We start from the raw sequence: 19006 nt of genomic DNA, 5'->3' as shown, positions 1-19006 counted from the left end.
GGCTGCGATGGCTGTGATGGAGCGTGATCCCCTGGGAAGTGGTGTCTGAGCCCCAGGATGAGCCGGGGGCAGGGGGCTGGCGAGGGGCGACGGCATCTGCTGCAGATGGTCTGAGCTGCAGAGCTCTGCCGCTGTCTCGGGGGTATTTACTTTGTGCCAGATATACCAGTGCTGTGTTGCTGCTGCCAGCGCTGAGCTCGGCCTCGGCACAGCACAACCAGCAAAACTCCTCCTGGAGTATGTTTTTGTGACATGCCCAAAACAGCACGAAATTGCACAAATCCCTGTTTTTCCATTGTAAGAATATCCTTTCAAGTGTGGAAGAGGAAGGAGAGGTGCAAAGGCTTCCCTGAGGTTCCCGCCTGCTCCTTCTTTCTTCAAGGGCAGCTCTTACAGCCTCCTACCGCGGCCTCCTGGCTCCTTTGTCCTTTAGCATAAAGTCATTTGTCAGCAAAAGAAACAAAGTTTGGTTTTTCGGTCCAGATCTGGCTGTCCTCCCACTGAGACTTTCAACTCTTTATCTCAGGAATTGATGGTCTCGGATTCTGATCCTCTTTCCTTGGTGTTTGTATTGATTTTTTTTTTCCAGGAGGGTTATTTTCACTGTTGTTTCACAACTATCTTTCTGCCTCCACTTACAGCAGGTAATAGCTCAGCTCAGAGAATTACACGTTTTCTGGCCCCAGTGCACTCTGGAGCCGGAGCAACTGGCCGTCTTTGCTTTCCCACTCCTGTCTCTTGGGCTCATCCCGTGGGGAGCGGGGTGCGGGGAGCTGCCCGTGGGCTGGATGGGAGTGACAGGGGTGACCAGAGAAGGTGTATCCCTCTTCCTTCGGTTGCAGAAACCACCCCCTGGTCACTGGGTGCGGGTGCTGGGGCAGACAGATGGCCTGGGTGCCGTCCCAGAGACCACATCCCTCTGCCCCGCTCGCTCCCTCCTGGGGCAGAGCCCTCAGCGCTGCTTGGCTCTGCCGCGGCCATCCCTGCCCATCAGCTCTGCCTGATAATGAATAAATCCAATAGGCTCGATTTAAAAGGCTGCTCTGTTTCCTTCACCCCGGCAATGGCTTTTAGTCATCCAGTCTCGCCGAAGTAAAATTCATGAGATCATTTCCCCAAAACAACATGATACTTCAAAATCATAATTAAAATACCTCTGGCTGTTCTAATATTAAGCTTTTATAAGTGCTTGGAATAATATTTCAGATAAATGGAGAAGCTTTGTACTCTATTAGCATGACATACCCTTCTCCTAATGAAATGTATCTCTAACATCAAATCCTCCACATACATTGAAAATGCTCTTCCCTGTTTGGTTCTCGGCGACAGGGATGTGTACACCTCCTGTGGGCCTCCGTGGTGAACGAGCTGTCCCAGGGGTCTGTATCGATTTACTTCATGACATTAATACCATCAAACGGACCAGCAGCAGGATCCCGTGCGTGAATACTAACTGGGAGGATGCTGTGCCCCAGAGGCTGGTAAGCGAGATCCCATAAATTACACCATGTGAGTTCTGTGTCATATTAGAGCAATCTAGTTTTAAAGGGCATCTTTCAAGCACAAACTAGCTTTTTCCCACACTTGACTGATCACACAAATAACTGTGATTAAAGGTCAAGTGCCTGGGTTTTTCTATTTTACTCCTTAAAAATTTATATGTGAAAGAAAACCTAGAAGTTAACATAGCATGAAATTGTTATGCAGTTATGAGCCTTTAATGGCAACTAAATATCACTTTTCTTCCTGGGTGGCTTGAAAAATCTCCAGTAATAATGGGTCACTTCTGGTTTCCACTTGAGGAAGATTATAAATAATCCCTGTCTTTTGCTTCCCTGCCCTGAGATGTGATGGAGGGAGAGTTTTAATCATATGAACTCATGACCCTTGTCCCCAGCGCTGTGACCCCCGTCACTGGGGGCTCCTGGGCTGCAGGCGCAGGGCGGGAGCATCAGTGGCTTGAAGCTCCGGTCGCTGCGGCCACACTGGCTCGTGCCAAGCTCTTCTGGATGGAAACAGCATTGATAAATGGACAGGGATTTTCTCATGGGTCCAGTTAGCCCAGAGCAAAGGTAGTGGTCGTGTTTCCAGAGACATGGAGAAACAGAGGGTGAGCTGGAAACAGCCCCTGGCTTCAGGCATCCATGAAAAATGTTTCCTCCATTTCTGCAGAATGGCCACGGCAGCAGCATCTCCCTCTCAACTGGCCAAGAGCCCCAGATTTCCAAGAGATTTATACTCAGATGCAATGCCTCCCAAACCTCTCGAAAGCAAACGTGCATTAAGTGGTAAAAAAAATGCTTGGAAAGACAAGATGCTTGAGGAAGGGGTTAAAGAAACATTGCGCTGGGGTTTTGAGCTGGTACCTGGGTTGTTCAGGGTTCCTGATCCTGCAGGGACTTTCACGTATGGTTCAGTGTGTTCACGTGGGTTGTCTTATTGACTCCAGGATGAGAGTACTTAGAAGATGGAGCATGAGGCAAATGAACTGCAATCACCATATCTAATTAATCTTATTATGCAATGTGCAAATCTGAGGCTGACTGGCAGCAGGCTCCAGTAGGATACCTGCCGCAGGAAACTCCTGCACAGGTTTCCTGCGCAGTGTTTCAGCGGTGTTTCAGCGGGTGCATTGGTGCAGACACACTGCACCGCTCTTTTCCTGCAGCCCCATGCCCCCTGCCGGGTTCCCTGCCTGCCGCCCCCCAGCAGCCCTTGCCGCACCCCTCATTTCATGTGGGGGTTTTGGTTTTGCTGGGCAAGTCCTGTCACCGGCGTGACCCAGCCCTCAGCTCTCCAGGTCCAGACACAGCCCTGCGCTCCGGGCGCTCCCACGCCTGCCTGAGGGCTTGCACCACCCTCACTGGGGTTGCCACCTGTGGCAGCGGGGACCCAGCAACGGCGGTGAGGGCTGGGGGTTCCCCTCTGTGAGCACCCACCACCGTGAACAGGGGCTGTGCCAGAGTCCAGCCGGCATGTGTTAGATGGAGACTCACTATTTTTATTCCAGACTTGCAGTGTTTTACGTCTGACAGCACATGATCGCAGGGAAGGGAACATCCCCCAGAAGGGGTGTTGCTACATAAGCAAGCGCTTTGGCGTCACGGCTCCAGCCGTCAGGTGGGGAACTGTCGGGCGTTCAGCCTGACTCAGTTTTGCAGGGACCTGCAACACCTACAATTAGTGATAATCAAACCTCGCCGGGTTCCTCCCCCGGTGCTGGAGGCTGTGGGCCTGGTGACACACACCTCTCCTGCTGCGAGCCAGGAATCGCTTTCCCCAGCCCAGCCAGGCTCCCCACGCCGTGCTCCCCGCCACTGCACTGCCCGTGGCACAGGGCCGTCAGGACCCGCCCTGCTGGGGCTGCCTTCTCCTGGGGTTTTCTTCTGGCCATTTGGACTTTTGCAGCAGCCGCGGGTGTGAGGCACCTTGAGATGAAGCTGGGAATCAAAGTCCAACCCAGAAAGGTAGAACAGAGGGATTAACATAAACCTGGTGTTCCTGGGCAGGGGCAGAAATGGGACCTGCCCCGCTCCTCTCCTGGGCCCCGTGGTGCAGCAGTGAGGCTCTGAGTCGCCACTGACTGGCTGTGAATGGCAGCAGGGAGCAAAGGTCTCACGGTGGATGGGGCACAGCGCTGTTAATTACGGCCGTGACCGCAAGGCCACAGTGTCTCAGCACCATCAAGGAGACGCAGCCGGTGGCCATCATGCCGCTGCCATCATTAGGCTTCAGAGTGAACGGCGCTCCGGCCCTGGCCCCGCCCCTCCTCCCGGCGGCCGCCGCGGATTGGCCGCGCCGTCCCGCGGCCCCGCCCCGCTGGCGGCGGTTGGCGGCGCGGGGCGGGGGCGGGGCGCGGCGGCCGGCGCGCGGCGGCGGCGCGGGGCGCGCGGAGTCGGCGGCGCCATGGCGACGGCGCGCGGCGGCGGCGGCTTCCCCCGGGCGCTGCCGCTGCTGCTGCTGCTGCCGGTGCTGCCCCGCGCCGCCGCCGAGCAGGGTGAGCCGGGCCGGGCGGACCGCGGCCCCCCCCCGCGCCGAGTCCCCGCCGCTCCAGCGCCCCGAGCCCGGCGGCTCCGGCGGGGGTCCGCCCGCGGCGGGTCGGGCTGCGCGTCGCGGTGCCGGGAGAGGCCGGCGCGGCTCGGCGGGTCCGGGCGCGCTTCCCCTTCCTCCCGCCAGCGTCGCCGGCAGCCCCCGCGGGGAGGCTGTGCCGCCGCTCTCCGGGGAGCGGGGACCCGCGGGAGGAGCGGGACGGGGCGGGCGAGTCAGCCCCGGGGGTCCCGGAGCGAGGGGACTCGGAACCCCCGCAGCGCTGCCGGTACCGGGAGCGGAGCGCCGGGAGTCCGTCCCGGCTGCGGCGGCTCCGGGGGGGCAAGCCGGCGGGGGCGCGGTTCGAGCCCCCGGGGTCTGCGTGCGCCGGGGCTGCGCTGCCGGGCAGGGTGACATCTCCGGGTGTCCCCCCGCTGGCTTGCAAAGGGAGCGACCGGGGATGCGGCGCCGCCGCCGGTGGTACCTGGTGTCGGGAGCCCGAGAGGAGACAGCACTCGCCCGTCGGGGACGGCATCTCCTCGCTGGCGGTGGGGGGGATCGCGGAACTGTGAATTTGGGGGAAATGCCTCTTCTTGGCGCGCAGAGAATTGGCTGGTTTGTGGGGAAGGGGTGTGGGCTTTCAAGGAGACTCTTGTCTCAAAGCAGCTCCGGTGCCGTTCAGTTCCAGGAGACGCGCCGGCTCCAGGCTCGGTGCAGCTGCAGCGTTGGCTGGTGGTGTCGGGCGGATTGTCCTGCAGGGTCCCTCGGGAAGGACTGCAGCCTTCCCTGGGGCGTCATCCTCGTTAGGTTCGGGTGCTAATCGCCTAACTGCGAGGTCTGCTCTGGGTATGCAGCCTCAAGCTCCACAGCGTTGAGTCCTGCTGGGTGCTCGGGCGATGGCTGGTGGCGCTGGGACCGGAGCTGCCCCCCACGCTCTGGGACCTGGCCCACCGCTGGGGCCAGCGGGTGTCCGGGAAGGGCGCATGGCACCGAGCTTCCCAGCGGAGCGGCCGGGGGGATGTTTACTGGCATCTGCTGGGTCAGTGAGTTTGCCCTCTAACGTGTTGTCTTCCCTGCAGTTGTCCTGCTGGACTCAAAGGAATCGCAAGCAGAGCTGGGCTGGACCTCCCACCCATCAAATGGGGTGAGTGTGCTGGTGGGACTGTCCCTCTGCGCTGCCCTTTGTCGCTCAGCAGCATTTAATGCCCCCGCCTGGAGCCGGAGGAGGGGGCTGGTGGCCACGGGGTCTCCCTGCACCAGGGGCAGGTGGCAGCTCAGTGTGAGCTGTGGGGTTGATCAGCGCTGGGCACCCCCAGGAGCGGAGCGAGAAATGAAGCGCTGGTTACATGAGTGGTACAACCGCTGTGGAGCAGCTCCTCTGACCGGCTTTTACACTCCTGAAATGAACAAACACACACCTCCAGTGAAGCCCCTGTATCGCAGTTCGCATCCATCGCCAGCTCCTGGGCTCAGCTCGGCTCTCGGAAGAGGCTGTGGCTGGCGGGGGATCGTTGGGGGCTCCGCATCGTGCAGGGCTTGTCTGATCAGGTCCTTGATTTGCTGCCAGGGTTGGACTGTAGCTGCCTTCAGGAGGGTGTGCTGGGGAACTCCGAGCTGTGTTCCTTCCTACTTTGGGTTCATTTTCCAGAATGGAAACAAACCATTCAGGGGGAATAGCAATAGATCCTGGAGTCATCTGTGTTGCCTAGCTGTCAGTCTGCAGAAGAAATTCTGTTTTGGGTACATTTGGCAATCTTGCATAAATTTACCCCCAGAAAGAACTTCTTTGGGAAGTTGCCAGGTCATCCTTAAGGCTGTGGGGGTTGAATCATCATTTTGCTAATCAGAATCTCTGCTGGTAACTTTGGGGAAATACCGTTTCACTCGCAGCCAGAGGATTTGTCCTGTTCTAGCTAAAACTTCTCCTGACAGAGAAGCTGCTGCTGCTCTTCATGAAGATACTCATCCTTGTGTGATGGCGTGACTGCTGTCACATCTCCTTGGCTGTCTTTGACTTCCCTGGGTAGCCCAGCCCCATTGGCCTTACGCTGGTGCTAATGCTGAGCAGATGCACCTTCCCGGGGACAGAAAATCTGGGGTGCTCTGGCTGCTCAGCAATTGATGTGTCCGGTTTCTTGTTAGACTTTGGTTTAGAGGGTCTGGTGCCAGTGCCCTATTTCTGGCTTTGTCTCCCTGTCGGCAGCCCTGCAGCGAGCTCAGGTGGTGGGTGCTCCAGCAGCACCACGAGTTACTCAGCTGTGGTTTTGGTAGGCTGAGGACTTCTAGTGCCGGTAATGTAATGGCCTGTAGGTGGAGAGGCTTGTGCTGGTGATATTTATGCTGATGGGTGTGTTTTTGCTGGGGTGGCTGGTTCTTGCTCACGGCAGCTCCCGAGCTGTAACAGCCCTTTGTGTTCTTTCCCCAGTGGGAAGAGATCAGTGGCGTGGATGAGAATTACAAGCCAATACGCACATACCAGGTCTGCAACGTCATGGAGCCAAACCAGAACAACTGGCTGCAGACGGGCTGGATTGCCAGGCGTGATGGCCAGAGGATCTTCATCGAGCTGAAGTTCACCCTGCGGGACTGCAACAGCATCCCTGGCGTGATGGGCACCTGCAAGGAGACTTTCAACCTCTACTACGTCGAGTCTGACTCCGACCTGGGCCGCAGCGTCCATGAGAGCAAGCACACCAAGATCGACACCATTGCTGCTGATGAGAGCTTCACGCAGGGGGACCTGGGTGAGCGTAAGATGAAGCTGAACACGGAGCTGAGGGAGATTGGGCACCTCACCAAGAGAGGCTTCCACCTGGGCTTCCAGGATGTGGGCGCCTGCGTGGCGCTGGTCTCTGTGCGGGTCTATTACAAGAAGTGCCTGGCCACCCTGCAGAACCTGGCCGTGTTTCCAGACACAGTGGCGGAGACGGCCTTCGCAACTTTGGTGGAAGTTAAGGGCACTTGCGTGGCTCACGCCGAAGTGGATGTGGATAATCCCCCCCGGATGCACTGCAGCGCGGAGGGCGAGTGGCTGGTCCCCATCGGGAAGTGTACGTGTGGTCCCGGCTTCGAGGAGAAGGACGGGGGATGCAGAGGTAAAAGTGGCTGTCGGTGTCCTCTGGCAGTTGCTGTCTGCATCAGTCCCCATTGCTGCCAGACTGCTCTGCCGGGTGCCCAGCACGGCTCAGAGAAGAGGAATTGCCTTTTGTCAGCAATATGGTTCCTTTAGTTAATTGCAGCTCCCCCGCTACAGCCTTAATTTGAAGGGTGGCAATTGGGTAAATGGGGCGCGTTGCTGGTCGGTGCTCTGTAGTGCGGTGTTGGCTGGGCAGAAGTGCCAGAGCTCTGAATACCACCAGGCGTTTCCCACAGCTTTATCTGTAACTGTAAAATTACTCTAGAACATTAATATCCCCGTTGTCATGCTTTAGACACAACTGAATAATTTGGTGACTTTACAGCTCGCAAGGTTACGTTTAATGATAGCTGTAAAAATGGATATAGCCTCTACCTTAGCAGGTATCTTTGCATCCCTCTAATGAACCTGGTTCTGTGACCACTTCCATCTCACTTTCAAAGGCAAGTGAGAGCCAGGCACTGGATCAGCCCTGGGAGTGTGGGATGTGGGATATGGGATGCCACAATCCTCCTCCCTGGGGCGTGTGAGCCTCCGAAAGGACAGAGTTGCCTCCTCCTGGGCACCTTCCTCCTTCGGGCAGTGGCCAGGGCCTCGTCCCAGCCCAGCGTGGTCATGGCTGCCTCTGTGCCCCATCAAGGTGCCAGCGGGAGCTGGCGGCGGTGCCTGGCGCGGGGTGGCTGCTCTGTGTGTGGGGTGGCGAGTGTGCATCTCCCACCTCCGGAACGGCTGCTCCTCTGACCCTCAGCACCCAGTGGCTTTTCTGCTCCAAAAGCTGTAACTGGCTATAAATTAACTGGCAGTGTGCGTGGCTGCCCCATTAGCAAAGCTGCTCTGGGCAGGGGAGAGGTCAGACCACCAGCTGGGATGTGAGAGATGTTTTCTTCAGTAAGATATGGCTGAGAACACCCTTCACTGCCCGTGGCTGGTGTCCAGGTGATACCTTGGACCTCTGCCTTTTCCCCCGGTAGAAAATGGATTGAGAGGAAATCAGCTACGTAAGTCCCAAAGAGGTTCAGTTCCCCATGTTCAGGGTGTATGGTGCAGTGGGAGCGTGAGTTTTTCCTGAGGAACTGGGTCTGTCCTTCAGGCTACTTCAGGCTTTTCAGATTTAAGTTGTGCCTGATGTGCCCCCTTCCTCCAGCGTGAGGGAGGCCTTTCCTGGCACCCCGGGTAGTGGCTGTTTGCTTGGTGCCCTCCTTAAGAAGACCTTATTAGAGCTATTGAATTGAAATCTCAGTGCTGTCACTGCTCCAGTGGCTGTGTGGCAGCTCGCCATGCTTTCCCCATCTGTTTGGAGTGGGAATTTACATAGTGAGTCCCAGAAGGCTTTTGCTAATGTTTCAGGTTTCTCTGTGTTGAGTTTAAATAATTCATATTCTCTAAGGAAAAATATTTGAAGTAATTTAACGGACATAATTAAGTTTTTCCCCCCTCACAGAAAGCAGGTCATTAGTCGCTCTCTGTGGAGCAGCGTCTGATGTCTGGTCAAATACCAGAAAATAGTTTTTAAGGGTTGAAAGTTTTTGGTTTTTTTGAGCCTTGCATTAGCATAGCACCAAGTGAATAAAAGATTTCTGATGAAAGCATCTGGGGCTGCAGAAATTCTTCAAGAAGGACAAAAGCCCTTGAGCTGGAGGCAGGTAAACACGGTGGGAGATTGGGGAGGTTGAAACAGGCAGGTGATGGCACAGCGATCCTGGCTCCGCCGCCGTGGTCCCGTGGCAGTGGCTTTGGGGGGGCTCGGTGGGTGCGAGTGCTGGGTCCTCCTTGCCCGTGAAACTTCCTGGCCACAGTCGCTGTCATAGCTCTTGTGGCCGTGGGAGGCTGGACCCTGCATTGGTTGAAGGAGCTTTGGGGTGCAGGGACGGCCTGGGGGTCTCCAGACTGTCCTGGGTGCTGCTTCCCAGCTCCTGCTCCTCTCCCTTTTCCTTCCGTCTTCTCCCAGGACTTGCTGGCGCATGGCCGGGAGACGTGGGCCTTCTCTGCGGGAAGGGCAAGCTTTATTTCCCGCTGAACTGGTGAAGCTGTTTGAACTAAATCACAAAGCAACTGCCCCTGTAACTGTGATTTAAGTGCTGAAATCATCCTGCCGCTGAGAGAGCATTTGTATCCTCACGCTGAAGTTAGGAGAGATGAAAAAGGACTAATAGGATTTACGGCACTGCTAAGTACTGCTGCGAGAAAGCCGAGCCTTCTTCCCGTCCATCCCTCTCTCGCAGCCCTTCCGAGGGAGCCCCCCCCAGCAGCTTCGGGGGCTCGCACGGTTCTGGTGAATCGTGTCCGTGGTGGCTGAGATGCAGCCACCTCTGGTGCGGAACCAGCAGCTCTAGCGATCTGTTTAACATCTCCCCTCAAATAGGAGGAGAGGTTCCGTCACTGTAAATGCATTTAGGCTGCATTTCTTGTCTAATATCTATCTATAGCCAGATGCTGGTCTGCACTTACTCTGATCTTAAAACCCATTTCCCGCAGACATGCGGTGAGCGGGTGAGAAGTCCCGTTGCCCTGTGGATGATCACCTGTCCCTCCCTATTCCCATTTCCCTGGGCTTCTCAGCACCGGTGTCTTTTTACCCTTAATTTTACCAGGCGTGAGCTGTGGCCCCTTCCTGCCATTTTCTTTGTGGTGCGTTGCAATGGCTTTTGTGTAAATGAAACCGTGATGGGGAGGATCTGCCTGACATTTGCTGTAAAGTTGTCTCTTTCTACTTCATCTTTTCCATCCAATCCCTTGTAGTATCTGCAAGGAGAATTTCAACAAAGCCCAAGGTTAATATTTACCAGCCAGATTTGCTGCAAATGAGACAACTTCAACCAGACGCTGAATTAATATGATGGAGACCAGTTTCCAAAAATAGCTGTCAGCCACTCTTCTTTGACAGATACGTAAATTTGTGCTGTGGCAAAGTTTCCTTCTCAATTTATTTCCCTCCTGGGCGTTGGTAGCCAGCTCAGGGCGGCCGTTGATGGGGAGATGCCTGGTGCCTGCGCCACGTGCCTCTGGTGGGCGAGGGTCTAATTAGCCAGGGGAGCCCTTGTTTGCGCAGGGGGGCGCTGCTGTAGCTGGATTTAGGGAGGAAATAGTTTCTAGTGCTCTGTCAGGGTTTTTAAAAGAAGTTTGGATTCGGTGTGGCCGGGCCAGGTCTGACACACCTGGGCTGCGGGGCATGTCCCGGGTCCCAGCCCCGCGCCGCTGGGTCATGGCCCACAGCACGTACACGAATTTCTCATTGCTGCGTGTCGGGGAAGGAAAACCTCACACGAGAAGTCGCATCAGTGAGTTGCTGTTTGTGGCAGCCCGTGGGCACGAGGAGCAGCCGCCGATGTCCACAGTCATGTTTGAAAAGGGGAATAAAAGAAGTTCCCCCTTTTCTGCATTGGATTTTTTGAAGGATTCTGAATGGATTTTTGAGCAGCATGTTGGATTTAACATGCCATGGACAGGACACAAGGAAGATTTACTGTACCTCACTTAAGGAGAAAGCTAGAGAAAATAACAGCCTTAAGACTTGTTCTTTTGTGGCTTTGGGGTGTTCTCAGGCTGGGGGGAGTCTTCATCTCTACTGGGTTCATCCCTGGCAGTGTCTGTGTGAAGGGCTTTGGGGGCTTCGCGAGGCGAGCTGGCAGTGCTGCTGGTCTTGAAACGTAGGGATGAGATGAAAGGCACAAGTCAGTGCTAATTAGAAGAAAGCAGCCTTTGCTAATGATAACTGCTAGTGATACGCGATGTAATGCACGCTTGACGCTGTGCAGGAGGCAAGAAATGGCTTCTGTGATCCGCTGTGGGATTTGTCTGTGGCCTGCTGGAAAAGGAAGGACACCAGAGTGCAAGTCCGCTCTGCTCGTCAGGCTGGGGTGTGTTATTAATGGCTGTGACTGCCTGATGAATCGAGCACTCTGTGTAGCGTAATTACACTTCATGGCAGCTTATAATTGTTGCTGTTAATGAGGAGACAGGATTTGTGACAGCACAGCCTGGATTCTGTTGTGGCCCTTTAGTGTTACTGTTTTCTGACCCGTTTTCAGCCTCACCCCCCGTAATTCTGTCAGAGCTGTGTCTGTGCCCGTGCCCTGGCAGCGGCCGGGCTGCTCCCTTCTCTTCTGCCGGCCGTGGCTGGGGCTCTGGGGGGCTGCGGGTCTCCCTGGACTGGCTCTGGGGGGGTTCCCCTCTCACGTCCCTCCAACGCTGCACGGGCAGGCTCTCCCACCACCCCGCTCTCCTCCTGTCTGACACAAATTGCCCTCCCAGTCACTTCAGCTTATAACTTGTTGTCCTCGCGCCAGCGAGCACTGAGAGCGCTTCTCGCACAGCGGGTCCTGCTGCGCTACAGATACCTCGGGAAAGTCAATATTATCTTTCCTGTGCTTGGCTCCTGGAGTAGTCGGGGAACAAACAGATAAGCAAAGCCTTTGAGAAGATCATCCTGCCTGTTGTGGGTAGTAGGTTTGTGGACAAAACCACAGCTGTAAATACTGTGAAGTAGAGTAGTTTCTTCATTGCTGCCAGCCATTACTTGGATATAATCTTGGTAACGTTCTGAGCAAATTTAAAAGGAAGTTTTTCTGTAAAATAGAGGTTTTGGATAAAGTCCTTGATTTTTATTTTCCAAAGGGAATTGCTATGATAGAGAAAGTGCTTGATTTTAAAAAACTAGTCTTTCCATTTGTGTCCCGTTGTACCTCCCCTTTTAGTGCTTGCCTTTTTGCTGCTGAGCATCCCAAGCTGAATGTGGGGAGAGAGAGCCTGTTGGACGTTTATGCTCATCTGTTGAGACTGCCACGACGAGTGCCTTTGCCCGGCTACTGGTGTTTCCCTCTCCCCTTCCCCAGGAGAGGGAATTGCACTGTTCGGGCCATGGGGAGGCAAAGCAGCGTCCCCTGGCCGAGGCTCGGCTCCTGCCCGGAGCATCCTCCTGCCTGCACAGCGCTGCCAGTCTGGGCTGGTCCCTCCCGGGGGTGAAGGTGCCTTTCCTTCTGCCAGGCAATTGCAGACATCGACTTTAAAAGAAGAAAAAAAACGAAGTCCCAGAGCAGTGGCCTGGCCCTGAGAGCTCCTGACAACATCTTTCTCTTAATGACAGCGAGCTGCGAGCGAGGCTCGTGTCCTTGTAAGTGTCAAGGGCTGCCTGAGCCTGGTACATCAGCTGCTCTGGTGCGGCTCGTTGGGACGGGGAAGAGCATCTCGGGGGTGGGAGAGTGAGCCCTCAGCCAGCCCAAGTCCCGCATGTTCTCCTGGGAACCGGCCACTTCATTTGCCTGGGAGCAGCGGAGGAGGAGGGAAAGCACCTGGAGAGCGTTTGAGCTGGAGCCTCCCCGAGCAGGCTGTCTCCTCGTGGAAGGTGTTTTTGGAGACGGAGTGCCCGTGTGCTCTGCGTGACCCTGAGCAAACCTGTGGGGCGGGAGGGGGAGGTGGTGTTGGTAAGATGCTTCCCTGAGTGCTGTGTGTGTCCTATCAAGGCATCATGTCACTACAGTGCCCTTAGATGGGAAATAAATAGCTCAACTGAAAGAGAAATTTAGAATAATGAATTACACTATTTTGTCATTTAGCGCAAAGATACTTCCTGAAGCCTAAGGTCTGCTTTTCCATTTATATACAGAAAAGATGGATCCAAACGTACAACGCTTGGGGCTTTTGATTTGTTTCATCTTTTATACATTAGCTTATAAACCGGTGTGTGCTTCTGGAGTTTATTTTATCTTTGGAGTGATGTTTGAGTATTATGCATAATAAGTTTTTTTTTTTTTTCTCCTGGCATTCGGTAAGTTGCACAAAGCACCAGGTTTTACTTTCATCAGGGATGCAGCCCCCGGCACCCGCAGAGAGATGCTGCGCTGGGGGCAGGTTTCACAGCGCTTCTCAGGGCGGGAGCTGCGCCCGGTGATACCAGAGTGGGAAATGGGGCTGGGGGGTAAATCTGTGCCTCTTGCTGAAGGATTAAGCACTGAGGCATTGCATACTTCAGTTACCTGGACATTAGAAAAAATTCTTCACAGAAAGAGTGGTCAGACACTGGAATAGGCTGCCCAGGGAGGTGGTTGAGTCACCCTCCCTGAATGTGTTTAAGAGTCGTTTAGATGTGGTGTTGGGGGATATGGTGTAGGGGAGGACTTTATGTAGAGCAGGGTCGATGGTTGGACTCGATGATCCCAAGGGTCTTTTCCAACCTGAATGATTCTATGATTCCTTTCTAAATTACGGTTTGGCTTTCTCCTCCTGGATCTTGAGTTCTGGCAGAATGCAGCTGGGGCACCTCTGACCTGGGCAAAGTGACCGTTTGAGGATGTGGAGAGCTTTGTACAGAATGAACTGGAGGATGTGCCTCCACCAGCCCGATGGCAGCCTCCCCGGTAGCCGTAACGCCGGATGGAGGATACTGCTTTCCATCAGTCACGCTTATGAAACACCCGCATAAAATATGCTTTCTCTTCGGTCTCTTTTTGGAGTAATGATCAAGCTTGGAGATATTTATTATTTGGGATTGCGTATTATATTGCTGTTTTACAGTGTGTCTGAAATAATTATGGCTATGGAAATTGTGGCAGAGCCAGACACAAATTACTCCATGACACTTAATTTTAGAGCAAACTACTCAGAAAATTACAAGCATCACAATTCGTTTGCAGAATTCTTGTCAGGCTTAAGGTTATAGATACCTGGCTGCTGGATGGACACACTGGTGGTTCTGCTGGAATATGGGGGGAAGCGGATCTTGCCTGTGGCTGAGGGAGTTTGTGCCAGATGAAGCCCTTGGCAGGAGCAGGGTGCGTGTGAGGTGTGGGTCGGTCGGTCCTTCGCAGGGGATCGTTTGTAGATACCTCAGGGAACTGAAAGAGACAACAGTAAATTGCAGTTGGCTCAGTGGATGTGTCTGCTTCGGCGTGTCCTTGAGGAACATTCCTGCATAAATAGAAGGAGGTTCTGTTCAGTGCTGCCCTAGCACTGAATTCAAGCAAATGCATTCTTTTAGATATTTCAAGACTGTCTTACTAAATATTCTTGGGTATTTAATTTTCTTCTGGACTAAATCACTGAATTTAATTTCAGCTATTAAGAGCTCATTGTTGGAGATGCACAAAGATCTGGCCTCTGGACATAGGTTTTCATTTCAGTGTTCTTCAAATTATTTAACAAAGGCAGAAATTATAGAGTAGCATTGTCCTAAAGGTTTCAGAGATGCTGGGAGCATGTTGGACTGTAAGCTGCTGAAAAGTATTTTTGAAAACCAGTTATTTAAAAAAAAAAAAAAAAGGTTTGTGGAAGACAAGCTGCCTTTGAATCCTCTCGGGTGTCGCAGCCTGAAATGTTGGTGCTGGCAGGGGGTGCCGAGGGGCCAGGGACCCGACCTGGGGCTGGTACCCATCGCTGCCTGGCACTGACTTTGTCCCCCTCGCACGGGCATGGGGGTTGGACACGGTTTCTCTCCCTCCCTCCCTCCCTCGCAGTGGGGCTCTGAGCAGTGTCGCTCTCTGCCTGCACAGTATTGATTACAGGTTTTGCAATGAGACAAGGCAAGATTGCAAACCCAGCGTGTAAGGGGAAGACAGGAGCCTCTCTATTACCCAGGGACATTTGTTGACAAGGCTCTTTCACCGGCTCAATGCACCGCTGAAACATTATTCTCTCGGTGTGTTGTGCACAAGGTGCCCTGTCTGGTTTTGGGCAACTTGTCCTTGTCTGCGGGCACTTGCCGACAGCCGTCCTTCTGGGGTACCCCCTCCCACGCCAATCCTTCCCCTCCCCTCTCCCTCTTGCTGTCACCTCTCCTCCTGAGTGCTGATGAAACGTTTGGAACGAAATAACCGGTGACTTGCTTGGCTTGGTAATGGGATTAAGAAGGATGGGGGCTGGATGTGCCAACCTGGTCCAGGGAGGGGGCAGCAGCAGCAATAGCTCCTGTGAGAGACACGTTGAGAACAGCCGCGTTTTATACGACTGATGGCAACGGTGAGTTTGCAGAGACCGGAGGAATGGCCTGTGCCATTGCCTGGTGGCCTGTGTCGCGGGGAGCAGAGGCGCTGGTGGTGCTTCCCCTGGCTGCTGCCTTTCCTAAATAGCGTTTTTGTGAATGCCTGCTTCAGCAGAGAAAATTAACACACATTAAAAGCAGATGAACTTTGTCAAATACAATTTCATGACAAAAAATGGAAAGGAATTGATTTTGGAAGACAACCGAGTTGTAGTGTTAATTATAAATGAGTGTATAGGCGTTTTGAGTGAAACTGCAGGCGTTATTGATTCAGGCAGGCACACACGCAGCCCCTCCACTGTCTGCAGGAGTTCAGCAGCACTGGGAAGTTCAATAGTGCTGATGCAGGCAGTGTCCTTCGCGGGCTTTTTCTTTCTTCGAAGATATCTGCAAGGTTTGTGGGTCAACAAGCTGACCTGAGACAGGTTGGTGAGGAAAAAAGGAAGGCAGAGCCCATCAAAAGCATTAGGACTGAGTGCTGAGGAGGGTGGAAGCAGACCAACAAGAGGAGGGGAAGGGGGACCCCGGCCGAAGGCGAGAGGGGGGCTGTGCCGGGTCTGTTGCTGGTTTTGTGCGGGTGGGCTGGGAAGCCCAGACCCCAAGGGGTCTCCTGAAATGGTCCTTAAAATGGTCCTCCTGAACCACCCCCCGGGATGCTCAGGCCAGTCCTTCTCCGTCGGTGGCACAGCATGGCTGGAGAAGGGGACACGCACAGGGACAGACGCGTTTTTCCAGCTATGGAGATGGATGTTTGGTGGGTTTTGCCCAACTTTTGTATTAACGTTAACATGAAGTTGTCTGGGTTAAGTAGCTTTATTCCTAAATCCGTGTTATGAAGCAATTTGAGCCTAGTATTTAATATTCCATCTGTGCTTATTCTCTTAATATTTTATGCTAAGATTCAGTATTTACTTAGGTCTCGGCCCCTTCCTCCCTGTAAAATGATGAACACTTTTTAATTAGAAGAGACTTGTAAGCTTCAGGAAATGGATTTTTGGTTTTCCTGGCCCCCGCGCTGTGTCTGGGCAGTGTTGGTGGATGCTCATGTTGGATCCCACGGCATAATTCACAAATGTTCTGCAGCTGATACGGAGCTGGGTTGTGCGGAGCAGCTGGACACAGGCTTGGGGACAGAGAGACGGGACCCGCAGTGGGCGCAGGGGAGTCGTGTTGGCCTCCGCTGAACGTCCCGGAGTGGCGAGGCCAGGATGGAGCTGGTGATCCCCTGCTCCAGCTCCCTCCCTGGAAGGGGAATTCGGTTCTGCAGCGTGTCTGTCCCCCGTGGCATCTCCCCTGGGGCACAGCCACAGCAATGCGAGTCCTCGAGGGGCACCTTCTGTCCCTGGTTGTGTGGCCGTTGTCCTGGCTGGGCCTCCAGGGACCCCAGTCTTGTCCTGGCTCCTGTCTCTCTCGTGTGACTTCATGTCAATCACACACTTGCTCTGTCCCAGTGTCCTGCTTGTCAGGGTGGTTCATGTTTCCATACGTCACAAAGAAAACAAAGGTTAACTCAATTGTCGAGGTCCCCATCACCGCAGCAGCTGGCCTGAAAGGCTGCTGACCTGTGGGTAGGTACGGCCGGGTGATTAATAACTTCATTTCACAGCTGCGTGCAGAGCCTTGGCCGTGCTTCGCTTGCACAGGGGCTGCGATCAGCCCTGGAGCTTTCACAGCCTGTGTCCTGCGGTCGGGTCATCCTGCTTGATGCACTTAGTGAGTCACTTCTAATCGCTGCTCATCGATTAACAAGATAAAGCTGCTCAAACTCTGGTGCCCTTTTGCCGATTAATCAGAATCTCTTCTGCCATTTTTAAAGCCAAAACTTGAACACGCAGCTGGCTGTGGCTTAGGAAATGCTGAGGTCCTTGCTGTGAAGGAAAAGCTTCAGCATCCTTGGAGCTGTGACTCCCTGGCTGGAGGGGGAGGTGATGCCCAGGAGCCGCTGGTGGAAGAATCTAGTTGTCATGCTTCATGGTGCTGTGAGATGGAGATGTCTGAGCTGCTGGGTAGGGAAAACCAAAGGTGTCCCATGCTAGCTGAGTAGGAAGCCATGCTTGTTTCAACTCTGCATCCTCAGTTGCCCCTGCTCTCCCTACGGCACAGGCTGGGCATGAAGAGGGTTTGCCTTCCCCTCTCGATAGAGCATCCGCTCCGGTCCAAGGGGCCGTGGCAGATGGGTCAGAACGAGAAACCCTTCCCGTGGGTGCGTGGTGCCGGGTGATCTGCCAGGCTGCGGCACGGATCAGTGCTGCTTGTTCTGCTGCGAGTTCACTGGTGTGTGCCTGCGGTGCTGTATCACGGGGGAATGTGTGCTCGCTCTGTCAGTGGAATGAAAGCGGCACGGCTGGTGAGTGGGGAGCAGCTCGTGTGGGCAGCGATGATGGAGCTGGAGAGAGGCAATTAATCTGTCTGACCCATCCAGCTGCTGCTCTTTGGCTCTAGGAGAATGTATTATTGAGTTTTATTATTTAATAATTAAGTGGCGGTAGTACCAGAGGACAATGAATAGGATAGAAAATGGTGTACAAAAAAGAGAATTTTATTCTGTAAATTGACGGCCTGATCTTGTGAGAGCTGTCACATACCCACTGCAACAATGAGCACTGCGAAATAGCAGGGACACCTAAACCAGCTGGGGACCAAGAAAAGCACTTGTGGGATGAGGTGGAAGAGGGTGGGAGTTTATCCAAGAAAAGAAACGGGGGTGCACGCTTGATGCATCACAAGTGCTGGGGCACTTCTGTTCTCAAGTGTAATGTTCAGACAACCAAGGAACAAGATGAACACGTAACACCCCCCCGGGCTGAGCTGTGCCTGGGGCCTTGGGGGACGTGCTCCTGGGGGGTCGTGGTGCCTGTTTCTGGGAAATGCAAACTGGGGCATTTCGTACCGTTTCTGCCGTACCTTCTGCCAAACACGTGTGTAAACTTGCTTCTGGCTATTGGAAAGCAGGGAGGAACAGCCTGAGAGATGCTGCTAATTGAAAACATTCAATTTCCTACGACAGTGTGTCAAATTGCTGTGACTGTCAGGCTCCCTGTCAGATCTGAGGAACGGGGTTGGAATGCGCTGGGTTTCTTGCTCAGGTCCCGTCAAGTTTGTAAACAGGATTGATTTTTCTGTCCTGCCTGACAGGGTGCGAGCAGGAATCTCACACCAGCGTTCAGGCTTCGATGCTGTAACGAGACAGGGTTCTCCCCGCAGGGGGGGCTCCTGCTGTGCCCTGCGCCGGCCGTTGGGACCTTCAGCGAGCCGCTGGTGATGGTTCTGCCGTGTTGTGGCCAGTGCTGCTGACCTAAAGGAAAAACCAAACTGTGTCTCCATTATATGAAGGTCACATCGGTTTTGGTTTGCTGTCTCAAATATAAAGAGGAAGCTGGTGGAAGTTTTGGGAGTAATTTAAACATTTGCTACTTTTTCCTGTTTTATCTGGCACCCTAGGTAGGGAATGACATTTATTATGCATCATGGCTTGCTGCCTTAATCTTACTTCTCTGTTGTGTTTGTCAAGTCCATGCATTTAAAGGTTAGCTGTGTCTGGGGTGGGAGATGTGCAGACTGTGAGGCAGGAGCAGAGAATGCAGAACCGTGGGATCTCCGGTCCCACACTGGCAGCAGCTGTTGCTGAGACTTTGCAAGATCAAGGAGCAAAACATCAATAATTCCTCCTAGAAACACACAGTTTCCTAGAAATCCTCCTGGATACTCCAGCTGCCCGGCAGACCCTGCCCTGGTGGAGGTGCCTGGGTTCCCCTTGCAGGCAGCGAGCGCAGCGGGGGCTATGGGAGGTGGATGGTCTCGCCCGGTGCCAGCATCGCGGGCAGGTCGGGCAGACAAATGCCTCTCTGGTGACCGCTGCGGGGTCCTCGTGT

At 54.1% G+C, this 19006-nt stretch overlaps 1 protein-coding gene across 1 annotated transcript in view; it reads left to right on the top strand.

The window, feature by feature from the left end:
- The first annotated feature begins 3906 nt into the window (after nt 1-3906).
- Nucleotides 3907-19006, top strand: part of EPHA10 (EPH receptor A10) — a 34623-nt gene continuing 19523 nt past the window's right edge. The window contains exons 1-3 of the mRNA XM_074161871.1: nt 3907-3997; nt 5106-5170; nt 6452-7121. Coding sequence (XP_074017972.1) covers nt 3907-3997; nt 5106-5170; nt 6452-7121 — 826 coding nt within the window. The remainder of the gene's footprint in view (nt 3998-5105; nt 5171-6451; nt 7122-19006) is intronic.

Source organism: Numenius arquata, chromosome 21 (genome assembly GCF_964106895.1).
Source record: "Numenius arquata chromosome 21, bNumArq3.hap1.1, whole genome shotgun sequence".
Classification (NCBI taxonomy): Eukaryota; Metazoa; Chordata; class Aves; order Charadriiformes; family Scolopacidae; genus Numenius; species Numenius arquata.
The sequence above is the reverse complement of the archived record's forward strand: the minus strand, read 5'-3'. Positions and strand labels throughout refer to the sequence as shown.